The following is a 15000-nucleotide window of genomic DNA, read 5'->3' as shown; positions in this document are numbered from 1 at the left end:
TAATCATCATCATCGTTTAACGTCCAATAATGATGATGATATATATATATGTGTGTGTGTGTGCATGTATATATATATATGTATGTATGTATGTATATGTATATATATACATATATATGTGTGTGTGTGCGTATATATATATATATTATATATATATATATATATATATATATGTATGTATATGTATATATATATATATGGTGCCCCAGCATGTCCAGAGTGTAATAACTGAAACAAGTGTAAAAAGATATATATATATAATGAAAGTGATTAAGTTCAACATACTATATTAAGCCACTTATTAACTATTATGATGCAAATTGTACACAATGACAATAAAATCATGAAATACTCAGACATGTATGTGAAGGAAGCAAGGAAATACAGAAATGGTACAAAAACTAGCATTGTCTCAATCAAAAGTCTCTAACTTTTACCTGTGACTTCTGCGACTCTTTTAACCCCACCCCCACCATTTTACTTATTTTTTGTGACCTTTCTTCTGTGTACTGTTATTTTTTTTTCGATGACTTTTTCCCTGTGACTTTTTCACTCACTTTTAGAATCAAGTGTATATATAATAGTAACATGCATTGTATGGAAATAATGCATTCAACAATAGAAGAATGCAGTTTACTTGGTTCAAGTTAATTGGCTCAATTAAATCAATTGATATAATACTAACACTACAAGAGAAAGTATATATTTCCAAATAAAATCTGCATATTTTTCTTTGTTTATTGAGCATAAAACTTCTATGTTTATATATGTATGTAGATAGGTAGTTATATATGTATGTATGTGTGTATATGCATACACACATATACATACATATGTATATATATATATATATATATATATGTATAAGGGTGGAAAGGAACACACGAGTTGATATATATGAAAAAACAAGTCAAAAATAGAAAATGCTAAGATAATTTTATAGTGAATCTTTCAGTACCGGTTTCGGTCATTTTGAGACCTTTTCAACTGTAACGATTAAATAATTAAATTTAGAAAAATTTAGAAAAATTAGAAGAAAGGTTTATATCTGAACACTACTATGGAAGTATTCCTTTAAAAAAACCTTTCTTCTAATTTTTCTAAATTTTTCTAAATTTAATTATTTAATCGTTACAGTTGAAAAGTCTCAAAATGACCGAAACCGGTACTGAAAGATTCACTATAAAATCATCTTAGCATTTTCTATTTTTGACTTGTTTTTTCATATATATATATATATATACATATATGTATATATATGTATGTGTGTGTGTGTGTGCAGGTGTATGTATATATAGATATATATAGTGGAGGCGCAATGGCCCATTGGTTAGGGCAGTGAACTTGTGGTCGTAGGATTGCAGTTTCGATTCCCAAACCGGGTGTAGTGAGTGTTTATTGAGCGAAAACGCCTAAAGCTCCATGAAGCTCCAGCAGGGTGTGATGGTGAACCCTGCTGTACTTATTTGCTACAACTTTCTTTCAATCTTTCTTTCTTGTTTCTGTTGTACCTGTATTTCAAAGGGTCAGCCTTGTCACACTCTGTGTCATGCTAAATCTCCCCAAGAACTATGTGAAGGGTACACATGTCTGTGGAGTCCTCAGCCACTTGCATGTTAATTTCACAAGCAGGCTGTTCCATTGATCAGATCATCTGGAACCTTCATCATCATAAATGATGGTGTGCCACTTATCTTATATATATATGCTTCTATTTCTTGTCAGCTTGGTGAAATTGTTTTGCCTAGAATTTGATTTGTAATTGATTAGGTGGCAGCTGATCATTTCTGACATCCCTAAGTGTAAACTTGAATAGATGGCTAGTGTGATGTATGTGTGTGTGTGTGTGAATATATATTTATATATATATGCATATATCTTGTATGTGTGTATATATATATATATATATATCTATGTATATATATATGTGTGTATATATATATATATATATATATAAACAAAAGACAAAGACAGGTGGTGTAGACAACAAACAGATGTATTAGTATAACACTCAGGAAGTGAAAAAGTCTTTAACATTTCGAGCCTATGCTCTGTATTTAATATTATGGAGTGCAGTGCAAATTTTGTAGTGTTGGCATCACAGTAGAGCACATTCAGCACTTTGCTTAAAATAGTTGGTACTGAGTGGGTTGACAAAGACCCTAGCTGAATATTGTGTGAGCCATTGTAACCAGCACCCAGTACCCTCTCTAATATAGGTGGTGTTAAGAAGAGTGTCCTTCCATAGAAATCATACCAAAAGTAAACCCTGTGTTTCAGACATGTTCATCTGACCTGTCTAGGAAAGCAGTAGAACTAAATAAGAATTAGAACAGATTGTAATGTTGCTTCTAACTCATGCCAGCTTTGAAAGGAAAGTAAAAATGATGATAATAATGATGGACTCAATATAGTCATATATATTTATGTATGTGTAAGTGAACACAGAGACATGTATATTTATGTACATATTTACATAAATATTTATATGCATATATACATATATATATGATGATAAGGATGATGATGATATATATGTGTGTATAAATATATATATATATTTTTTTTAAATTTTATCTAGTTTCAGCTCATGAGCTGTGGCCATGCTGGAGCACTGCCATTATAAAAGAAAGAGATAGACATAGTTTATTATTATAGCTAGAACACCTTTAATCAAAATAATCTATTTGCGAAAAAAACATATCTGTGCATCGGCCACGAAACGAATCCGGGCCACCCGCGTGGCAGGCGAGCATTCTACCACTGAACCACCGATGCTCACATATATATATATACAGAACAGACAGGCACACACACACACATACACACACACAAACACATAATGGGTAGATGAAAAACATATATGTGAAGTGCAGAAGATTTGGGTAAAGAAAAAGGCAAAAAAAGTAAATAATGAATGAAGTTAGACGAGCAAAAAAGATGGAAGAAGGGATGGAAAATGAAACAAAACAAAAACAATCAAAGAATGTGGACAATGAATGTAAAGACACCAACAGAAAAAAATAGAGCCAAGATCTAACGTTTCGGGTTATACCCTATATCAAAGAGAAGTAAAGGGAACAAGAAAATGAGAAGGGATAGAATCAGAAACTATACTAAACTTACAGTGTCTGTGTATATTGTAGGCTTGTGTGCATGTGTATTTATGTGTGTTTGATGTATACATGTACACAGACATATATATATAGTCATATGTAGGTGTCTATCTATCTATCTAGCTATATGTCTATATATATATATATATATATATATATATATATATATATATATATATGTACATATATAAATATGTATATACATATATATACATATATATATACATACACATGCATATACATACATACACTGAATCTGTTTGCATGCATACAGATATTATTTTGGTCTCATGTATTTTGATAACTCTCATTGTAAATTGAGAAATAATAAAATAGATTCATCTTTTCATACTTATAAAATTTTCATACTTATAAAATGTGTTTATCATGAACACTAGGGAGATGAAATCCTATACTTGCTCTTATTTACTATGCATAGCTTGGTAAACTGCTTGCTGGATAAATTCAATTTATCTTCTTCATTCATTTCAACACTATCATCAATATTCTTGCTGTGCTAGACTTTGCGTTAAGTAAACTGATCAAGTTTATTTATTAACCGTGTGCAGGAAATGCCTCAACTGGCTATTCTGATCTAATTTCAAGATTCTACATGGCAACAAAAGATTTATTATGCAAAAATCCCAGGTGAAACGACTCCCATTTATCACTTATCCTACACAATTTAACTTGATCAATGCTAAGTTAAGCCATCTTGCTTCCTGCTCTGGGAGTTATAGAGGTTTTTATTCCAAGACAGGCAGTGAAATGTGATCAGGAAAGTTAATTGAATTTGTCAAGAGATGACAAAAATGGTTGCTTGTCATTCGCAGGGGCAGGCAACCTAGAGATTTTATGTGAAAGAGGCTGACAAGTGTAGAGGAGGTATGATGTGGTTCTGTCAGATATATTTGACATGACTACTGATAGGATTAATGTGCCAAAAATCATTTCTTGGGCTACTGTCAATAAATATTGTTACCATTGATCTGGTATAGCCATACTATGAATAATTATAGAAATGTTGTGTTTATATAAATATATATAATCATTTGTCATAGTTATATTTTACTTATTTTAGCTTCTCTTTTTTTTTATGGTTCAGAGTTTAGGAAGACTGGATAGAACAGTATCTGATATGGCTTTAGTTTTTTTTCAATAATTGATGAGTTTTTCGGCAAAACTATCTCCAAATAATTCTCGAATTACTTCAATGATTTAGAAAGTTGGTAACTGTCCTAGATATTATCCAGCTTACATTACAGATATCTGTCTAACTTAATTATATGTAGCCATTGATATCATCTTTAGTGAAGCATGTATTCATACTTTGAATACTTTGTTCAGTTTAAAAAATTTTTTATATTTAATGTAAAGAAGTGAATCAGCTACTGAAACAGTTCTTAAGATGTAATGTTTTCTTGGCTCTCACCAGTTTTTTAAAAATTTATTTATCATTTTTCTTTTCCACATGATATAGTAACATTTTATAACACATTAGGATGATTTTTGATGTTAAGACACAGCCAGATATTTTGCTATTACACCATTTAGAAATGCTAAAAGAAAATGTCTTAAGAAAAATTTCACTTGCAATGACACTTACTTTTCATTTGCAGCATCCCAGCAGGGTTTTCTTCTTGCAGAAGCATAAAACTTATATTTTATGTATACTTGTACATTCTTATCACCTTCAAGTCCAGAAAATATAGTTAAAAATATACATATATATCTATAAAGCTTTTCTCTTGCTAAATAACTACATTCGAACATATCAATTTTGTATATGTGTCTTCTTGAAGGAATGAATTCTCGTGAATTCTTCTTATCACTATTTCTGCTGCATGACATGGGGTATAAACACACTTTTTTTAAAACACTCCTTAAAAGTATTTTGGAAAGAAAGTATATATTCTCAATATAAACACAATTTGTTTATTTTCTTTTTTGTCAGTTGCAGATTTTCTGAACCATCACATGAGGCCCTCTCTTTAAAAATGATCAACCACTGTTGCTTAGCAACATTTTTCACTAGCGATATGTTGATGCCGTTGATTTTTCTCATGATCTTTATAACATCTTGTCTCTGTGTTGATGTGACTTACCATGTTGAAGAAGGTAAAAGATCTAATACTTATATTGGAGATATTGACATCGATACCCATTTTGTAGAAACATTTCCAGTCAAAGATCGGATAAGTTTCAGTCAAATAAAACATAATTCTGACATTCCTCAGTTATTCAATGTCACCAAAAGAGGAAAACTATACACCACACAGACTCTAGATGCAGAGACACTTTGTAGCTACAATAAAGAATGCTTTAGAATGCTTGATGTTGCTGTGCAAAGAGAAAAATTTTTCATTAAAATATTAGAAATCAAGGTAATTATAGAAGATATCAATGACCATCGGCCTGAATTTCCTAAAAGACTAATTCAGCTTCAATTCTCTGAAGGGGATCGAAAAGGAATGACTAAATCAATTTCTAATGCTATTGACAATGATGTTGGCTTATTGAACTCCCAGATCAACTATGAATTAATAAAAAATCATGATGATCCGTTTTCACTTGCTGTTTCGAAAAGGGTTGATGGTTCTTATTCCCTTGGAATCACTTTAGAAAATAAGTTAGACAGAGAGATACAAGAGACCTATATGTTAGAAGTCATTGCTAAAGATGCAGGTTTTCCACAGAACCAAGGCACATTACAAGTTGAAATATCTGTAGGAGATATAAATGATAATTCTCCAGTATTCTCTCAAAATCTCTATAATGTTACCATTAACAACCGACACCAACTAGATAGACCAATTGCAATGATTGTTGCAACAGACATGGATTCTGGTAAAAACAGCAAGGTTCAGTATTATTTTAGTTCTAAAACTTCTGAACTGGTTAAAACATACTTCAGATTAAATGAAATTACTGGAGAAATTTTTCTTAATGAACAATACAATCAGGAAAAGAGAAAAAGATTTAAGTTATTTATTGAAGCCAGGGATGAAGGTAGCCCACCTTTGAGTTCAATTGTTGTTATACTTGTAAATATTATCAATCAACAGAACAATGCACCTACTATTGATATGAATTTCTTCTCAGAGTCATCAGGAAGCACTGCCATGATTTCTGAAGATATACAAGTTGGCAACTTTATAGCTTATCTGAAAATTATTGATAATGACATTGGAGAAAATGGAGAGATCAGCTGTAATCTTGACAGTGATAAATTTCAACTACAGAGTCGAGGAATAAAGAAATATAAAGTGGTTATAAAAAATCGTGTTGACAGAGAGATTGAGAAATATATAAATTTTACTATAACTTGTCAAGACAAAGGATCTCCTCCGCTGAAAACAGAAAGAAAGTTCTCCATTCAAGTGATAGATGTCAATGATGTACAACCACAATTCACAAAAGATACTTTTAAATTTCTAACTTATGAGAATGAAAGGCCAAATTTTCCTGTTGGCTTTGTTAATGCTACTGATCCTGATTTGGGACCTGGAGGTCATCTTACTTACACGATATTCAAAAGCAATAGACATTTTCTTCCTTTTGAAATATCTAATTTTGGATTTATCTCTACTACAAAACTGTTGGACCGTGAACAGCAAGAAATTTATGAGTTCAAAGTTTTAGTCAAAGACAATGGGGTACCGTCACTTAATGATACAGCAAAGGTTATTGTGGAAATTATGGACGAAAATGACAATGCACCATATTTCATCTTCCCCAGTGTTAACCCATTCAGTCTTGATGTTCACTACCACCCGCAGAGTAAAAGTGACATTACAACATTAAGAGCTGCAGACCGAGACAGTCGACAAAATGCTTTTCTTAAATATGAACTTCGAGGAGGCAATGCTAAATATTTATTTGCCATTAATCCTTACACAGGAGTATTGTCTTTCTCTCGGCCAGTTCATCAAAATGATGCTGGGTCATTTGAGCTTCATTTGGCTGTCAAAGACAGTGGCACACCAAGCTTATCAGCAACAACAACACTATCTTTAACTCTAACTGTAAGTAATACAACAGCTAAATTATTCACTGCTATTGATACACAGTCTGACAACAAAATACATATTAATTTATTCATCATTATCATTGTTGCAGCAGTAGCAGTATCTGTTGTACTTGTTGTGTCTATAACAATTTGCATTGTGAAAGGCAGTAATAATAAAAATTCTAAACTAAGACGTGGGACAAACATGTCTTATCGTAGTTCAGAAGATAACCACCAAACTGATTTAGGGGAGCCTATGTCATTTCAATATGATGTCCCAGTGACAACACTTTCTGGTGAGGAAAGCAAAATGCAACAACTTGTGAATGCAAGGAGACAAATAAATCCTAACAGAGAAAGTTTGCAAACAGGAATTCCTTGGCCGGCTACCACCGAAGAAACATCACAAGTGAGTGACAATTCGATATTATTATTTCACTAATTGAATTTATGTTGTTGCTGTTGTTTTTGTTTCTGTTTTGCCCTAGGTCACCCTGGAGAAATCTGACTAATGATCTAAAACATTTTTATCATGACCGTCCTGTCTATTTTTAGTGGGTTCACACCCCCAACCATTGATTTTAATTTTCTTAAAATAGATATTCTTATGATAGTTTTTAGACACTCACTTAGCAGCCATTCAGTGGCAGAAAACACAGATAGATGCTAGTTAGTTAGTTAGTTAGTTAATTTGGCTCAAAAGCAAATAGCAAGGCCATGTAGGGGGACATGGAGTTAAGTACAGGGTGGTGTTCATGTAAAGAGTTCCGGCCACTTGAGGTCCAGGGAGGCTTTGAACAAAGCGGTCGTCGGCATCTTTACCATCTCGTCTGGCAGCTTGTTCCACGGATCCGCAACCCGGACAGAGAAAGCTCCTCTCCTTCGATTGAGATGAAATCGTCGCAGATAGAGCTAGGTAAGAATGTAGAGCTAATGTAGAGCTAAGGTAGAGCTAAGGTAGAGCTAAGGTAAGATGCTAAGGTAAGAATAATTGAAAATGATGGAGTTAAAAGCAGTGATTTCTTAATTTTGAGTAAACTAATATTAACTGCCCTAGCAAAAATTATTCATTTGCTATTTTCTCAAAAACTATTGTGTACTACATTTTTAAGAGTAACCTATGCTAACATGGAAAACGGGCGTTAAACGATGATGCTGATGATGATGATGATGATGATGATGACCTAGTTCCATAATCTTACATGTGTGAACTTACATGATCTCATGTGTATGATCTTATTCAAAGATCTTAAATATGTGATGCTATCCCCATGATCTTACACATATGACCCTATTCCATGATCTTACATGCAGTGCCTTATTCCATGATGTTACCTGCATAACCTTCTCCCACGATGCAATATGCATGCTGTTAGACTTTGAATTTAATCTGAAAATTAATATTTTGAAGTAGTTCTTCAAAATACCCGCTAAAAAGATAGAATGGTCATGGTTAGAATTCTTTTGATCATAGCTCTGATCATAAAAACGGACGAAGATTTAGACCAGCGGTTCTTAAACTTTTTTCTTTTTATTCATTATACACTTTACAGAAAATTATCATGAGGTCTATTTTTGCTGCAGTGTTTTTGTATTGAATTTAAACCTTCCCTGTAAACATGTGTAGCTTAATGGTAGGGTGTTTGACTTATGATCGTAAGATCATGAATTTGATTCCTGGTGGTGCATTGCGTTCTTGAGCAAGACACTTTACTTTCACATTGCTCCAGTCCATTCAGCTGGCAAAAATGAATTGTACCTGTAATTCGAAGGGCTAGCCTTGTCATATTCAGTGTCTTATTCTGAGTTTCCCTGAGAACTACATTAAGTGTACATGTATCTGTGGACTGCTCAGTCACTTGCATGTTAATTTCATGAGCAGGCTGATGAGATCAAGTGGAACACTCATCATCATAACTGACAGGGTGTCAATTTATGAGCAAGACGCCTTTCCTATCCCTGACACATTTTGTTACTTCTTGTTACATTATCATCATCATCGTTTAACGTCCGATGATGATGATGATGATGTAACAAGAAGTAACAAAATGTGTCAGGGATAGGAAAGGCTTGTTACACATAAATTGACACCTTGTCAACAGATATATTTGTACTTAATTCAGATCAAGATACAGAAGCTGATGAAGGAAGACGTAGGGAAAAAAATGGAAAAGACTGTCATAGGGTCTTGTAAACCACATGATAGTCTTCTTCTCTTTTACCCCTTGCATTAGCAGAGAAAATGGATTTGAAAATGCTTGTTATTATTGTTGTTGTTGTGTTATTACTTTTTAGGATAAAAGTCTATTTTGGTACATTTTGTGTCTAATGTCAAAGAAAATGTATTAAAAAATGAGTTCTATATATTTTAGCCTATAGATATAAATTATTTATACTGCAGGAAGCCTTAAACTGTTTTTTTTTTATTCAACAGATAAAATATAGTTATGAAAACTTTATGTTTCTAATTTTAGCTTGTATTAGTCTCTTCTTTTTCTTTTAATATAATTTTCATAATTTTCTGAAAACACTTAGTTGTGCCACGGTGCACCATCTGGATACTACTACTACCTTAATGAATGACCTTATTCTGTGATCTTACCTATAATGAAGAACCTTATTCTATGATCTTACCTATAATGAAGAACCTTATTCTATGATCTTACCTATAATGAAGACCTTATTCTATGATCTTACCTATAATGAAGAACCTTCTTCTATGATCTTACCTATAATGGAGAACCTTATTCTATGATCTTACCTATAATGAATGACCTTATTCTGTGATCTTACCTATAATGAAGAACCTTATTCTATGATCTTACCTATAATGAAGAACCTTATTCTATGATCTTATCTATAATGAATGACTTTATTCTGTGATCTTACCTATGTCATGTTTTGGTCATTGAACTAATTTGGGACCTTATATACATTAGTAAATTAATTACCTTTTGTTTTTATAATTTATTAAAATTCACACAACTGGAAAATAAGAAATTACTGTTAATTAATTTTATTTCTTTTTAAATACTTGTTTGTAACTTGCCGAAATGAAGGATGAATTCTTCAGAGTGATCCAAGATAAATTCCCTTTCCCTGCCCATCTCTCCTCTCACTTTGTTTACACGCTTGATTTAAATGCCATAAGAAAATTACAATGTGTCTTTTTCCAAATCACTTATCAAACTCACAATCCAGTAAGCTTTCCTAACTAGTTTCCTTTTGATATGTTTTCAAAGATATCAGTTACTATCTTTGCAGACAAGGTGTTAGACAGAAGAATCAAGTTTATTACTGGCTTGAAGTAGATATTTCATTTTACTTGTTTGTAAGAATTCTGAGATACACTTGATAAAAAGATAAATATCTGTTATTGAGTCAGAGATTTTAGGTTTCTAACGTGAAGTTGTCACTTATCACGACACTTCTAAGAAGTTATCGGTTCATTGCTGTCTTATAGCTGAGATGGTTAAAACCCAATTTCAGAACCAAATTATGATAAAAATGAATCTCTATAGTTGCAAGAGAATGATATCAGATAATATCAAAACACCAGATGTCTAGATGATATCAAAACACCAGATGTCTAGATGAGTTACATGTGACCAACCACTGTTTATAGAAATTTAATGTTAAAACTACAACATTGGTTTTTCTAGCTAATTCTACAATTCAGTGTGCCTTTAAAGTTTATTAGAAATTTTCAAAGAGAATGTGTTTTAATATGATATTGTTTCCTTGGTGTTTAGCTGATTGAACAGGCCTATTATCAAAAGCATTACAGACACAGCCATTTCATTTTTTTTATATATAACCAGGACTATTTTTTGCAAATTTATTTTTATTATTTAAGTTAAATTGGAGGGAGATTTAGCACCTATCTCTAGGAGTTAAAGCAACCATATCAATGTGCTATATATATAAACTGCTTGTGTGCGTGTGTGTGTGTGTGTGATCATGTTGTGTGTATGTATGTGTATATGTGTGTGGGGGGGGGTGCATGTGTGCATGTGTCTGTGTGTGTATATATTTATATACAGCTTCATATATACATGGACATGTATATGCATGAAGACCCTTCATTATAGATAAGTCTTGTCTTCCAAATTACTTGGTGACCTCACCAGTGCTAGTATCATGCAAACCACACTCAATACAATGTGTGAAGCGATAAGCATTAGAAAGGGCATCCAGTCATAGGAACCATGTTAAAGCAGACATTGAAGCTGGCTTGATGCAGTCCTCTGGCTCACCTGCTCTTGTTGAATCAGTCAACCAATGCCAGCCTGGAAAACAGATGCTAAATAGTGCGGGTGACGATGACGACGACGATGATGATGATAACAATGATGATGATGATCATGATCATGATTGTGTTCATCATCATAATTATCATCATCATCATCATTTTGCTGATGAATCTATTTCTCAGTCTTCTTCTACAAGGTAGACTAGAGCAGACAGTGAAATATACCTATTTCTTTACTACCTACAAGGGACTAGACACAGAGAGGACAAACAAGGACAGACAAAGAGATTAACCCTTTCATTGCCAACCCGGCTGAAACCGGCTCTGGCTCTTTAGTACAAATGTCTTGTGTTCATAAATTCTCAATTAAAATCTTCCACCAAACCTTAGTCACAATTTATGCTCCTAACACTAGCTGAATGATAACCAAGTTATTTTACTAAATTCTTTGTTATATTTAAAGTAATTGAAAAAAATACAGAGCATCTCAAAATAAATGCAGTAATGAAAGGGTTAAGTTGATTACATCGACCCCAGTGCGTAACTGGTACTTAATTTATCGACCCCGAAAGGATGAAAGGCAAAGTCGACCTCGGCGGAATTTGAACTCAGTACGTAACGACAGACGAAATATGGCTATGCATTTCACCTGGCGTGCTAACGTTTCTGCCAGCTCGCAAAAACAGACAGGGAAATATACCATGCCCTGAATATACAAGACACAACAACTGTATCAAGGTTTGAATTCAAAACATGTTACGTTAAAAGATAAAAAGTTATAGCTCATTTTTTTCAAGACCCAAATGTTAGTATTATCTATATATATTTGTTGACAACATATTGGTAAAAGTAAATAAGAGCAACTCAAGTTTCTTTACATACTTTTTTTTTAATGTTTCTAAAACAAAAATGCAACTCACACTTTTTTGTTTTACTACAACTCTTTCACTCATTTTGCTTCTACTGAAGATGAAGGTGAATGATGTTAAAATATGAATAGCTGACATATATATATGATGTCTCAAAAATTTGACATTCAGAGAGATTTCTTTCACTGTTTTCATGGTTTGGCATGACTGGTTATCTTGCAAGCAACACTACTGAGTTTTGACATTAGTCAAAAAAAAACCAAAAAAAAAAAAACCAAATAAATAGATAAAATAAAATGTTGTTATGTCATTCTTATTATCACGCTTTAAAATTTTGAGGTGATGGAAAACATTACTATGTATTGAGATCCATTGGTGTGGGTTATAGAATTCATAATAGAAAAATATCTATGTTAGTTTGATCTCTAAGACAGTTACCTTTCAGCAAATGTGTATCAACATTGACATGTGTTACATACATTCCATTTTTTCCCCCCATATTAGCAAATATCTGTAGAGCTAAGGTTTGTTATGTAAAGATATTCGTTTTGGAAATACATATGTATTAGTTTTGGAAAAATTATCTACCAGGGGTTCACTCCCACCATGTGGAACCCTAGACATGTGTCTTCTATTACAGCCTCAGGCTGACCAAAGCCTTCTGAGTGGATTTGGTAGACAGAAACTGAAAGAAGCCGGTTGTATCTATCTATCTATCTATCTATCTATCTATCTATCTATCTATCTATCTATCTATCTATCTATCTATCTATCTATCTATCTATCCATCCATCCATCCATACATACATACATACCTACATACATACATACATACATGCATACATACATGCATACATACATACATACATGCATACGTACATACACACACACACGTACAAACATGCAAGCATACATCAAGTGTACATACATACATACATACATACATACATACATACATACATACATATATATATAATTATAAATCTCTGAGCCAGAATTAAACTGTAGCAGCATGACATTGTGAAGTACATTTGCCACCTAAATGTGGCTGACCCATATGGGTCGATGCTACTGTAGTTTATAGCCCCAGGAAGACATCTCCTCCAGCTGGTTAACGACATGCTGTCTGTGCCCGATCAGAATTTGCAAAGGGAAATCATCGCTCCCATCTCTAGCCTGACGTGATACACATGGACCCGGGTTTCTGAATAGTAACCCATACATATGCATGTTCAGCAAAGGAGATGGACAGAATAAGTACCAGGTTTAGAAAATTTAAAAAAAAGTACTGGGGTTGACTTATTTGACTGAAATTTTTCTAGGCGGTGCCCATGCATGGCCACAGTTTAATGCCTGACACAAGTAAAAGAATAAAAGAAAAGAAGTCCAGCAACTGTTAAAATATTAAGACAGTGGTTTTCTACCTTTTTGGTTTCATAAGACGCTAGAGATCAAATGAGAAATTACTGGCACATTTCCCTGGGAGAGTTTAAAGAAAATCTGCTTTAAAGTGCCAATGTGAAGTGTGTTTCCCAACCGCCTGGCTTCAGGTTCAGTTGCACTTGGGCAAGTGTCTTCTACTATATCCTTCTATAACCACAAGCACACACACACACATGTGCACACACACGCACACAATTCACACACAATTCACACACATGCATGCTTACATACTTACATGTATGTATACCTATTTCTGTACTACCCACAAGGGGCTAAACACAGAAAGGGACAAACAAGGACAACCAAATTGATTAAGTCGATTACATCGACCTCAGTGTGTAACTGGTACTTAATTTATCGACCCCGGAAGGATCAAAAGCAAAGTCGACCTCGGTGGAATTTGAACTCAGAACGCAGTGGCAGACGAAATACAGCTAAGCATTTCGCCCGGTGTGCTAACGATTCTGCCAGCTCGCCACCTTACTTGTATGTATACCTGCACACATACAACCAAAATATTTCCTTATGGATGTAAATACTTCTCCATTTAAAAAAAAAAAAATCATGTTGAAATATCTCTCGTTAAATCAAATTAATCTGTGACCCAACAAAGTATTCACCTGAGTTCAAAAAACCCAAGAGACTTATAAATATAATACGAGTTAGAGGTCAGTATGACAGCATTTTAAAATACATTTTGTTTGTGTGTATGTGAATGTGTGTGTACGTGTGCGTGTATGTGTGTGTGTGTGTGTACGTGTTTGTTTGTGTGTGTGTGTGTGTGTGTGTTTGTGTGTTTTCCTGCAAGGCTGAATACTTCATTACATAGCAAATGTAAACTAGGAACACTTCAAATGACAACTGCTTTTATTGAATATAAACTAGATTGAATGCAATGCATCAATGAAGAACACCTACAATTGGAATTATTTCTATTATTATGTTTAAAATTGACAACTATCAGCTTTTATTGAAGTTTAAACATTAAAACTAATGCTATTGAAAAGGTTTAACAATAATGTATATTAACCTTTTTTTTCTTTCTGTTTTAGAGTTTAACATGAAAGTATATTAATCTATGTTAGTGAACAACACAAAGCTATATGAACTTTTATTTGAATTTTTGCTATTAAACTATCTTGATTATCTTTGTCAACATTTCACATTAAAGATCTTTCACATTTTATCCATAAATGTATTCTAAATACATATCTCATAATTCCACATTATATGAAATCATTACTAACACGCCATAACAGCAAAAATTTCCCTTCGAATACTACTCTCAAATAATTCAGCCATTTGTGCTTA

General features: G+C 33.1%; 1 protein-coding gene across 5 annotated transcripts in view; it reads left to right on the top strand.

Annotated features, from left to right (window-relative positions):
- The window catches only part of LOC115218740 (protocadherin gamma-A11-like), a 335456-nt gene that overhangs the window by 205361 nt on the left and 115095 nt on the right, over positions 1 to 15000 (top strand). For 2 of the 5 annotated variants that reach the window (XR_005001775.1, XM_029788632.2), the window contains exon 2: positions 5071 to 7534. Coding sequence is in view for 4 of the 5 variants with exons in the window: in XM_029788632.2 (XP_029644492.1) it covers positions 5114 to 7534 (2421 nt within the window). In the remaining variant the exon portion in view is untranslated. Of the gene's footprint in view, positions 1 to 5070; positions 7535 to 15000 lie in introns of those variants that run through there. The other 3 variants (XM_029788633.2, XM_036508576.1, XM_036508574.1) reach the window with 3 other exon arrangements.

The sequence above is a fragment of the Octopus sinensis genome, linkage group LG14 (assembly GCF_006345805.1).
Source record: "Octopus sinensis linkage group LG14, ASM634580v1, whole genome shotgun sequence".
Taxonomy (NCBI): domain Eukaryota; kingdom Metazoa; phylum Mollusca; class Cephalopoda; order Octopoda; family Octopodidae; genus Octopus; species Octopus sinensis.
Note: the sequence above shows the minus strand (reverse complement) of the source record. Positions and strands in the feature narration are given on the sequence as shown.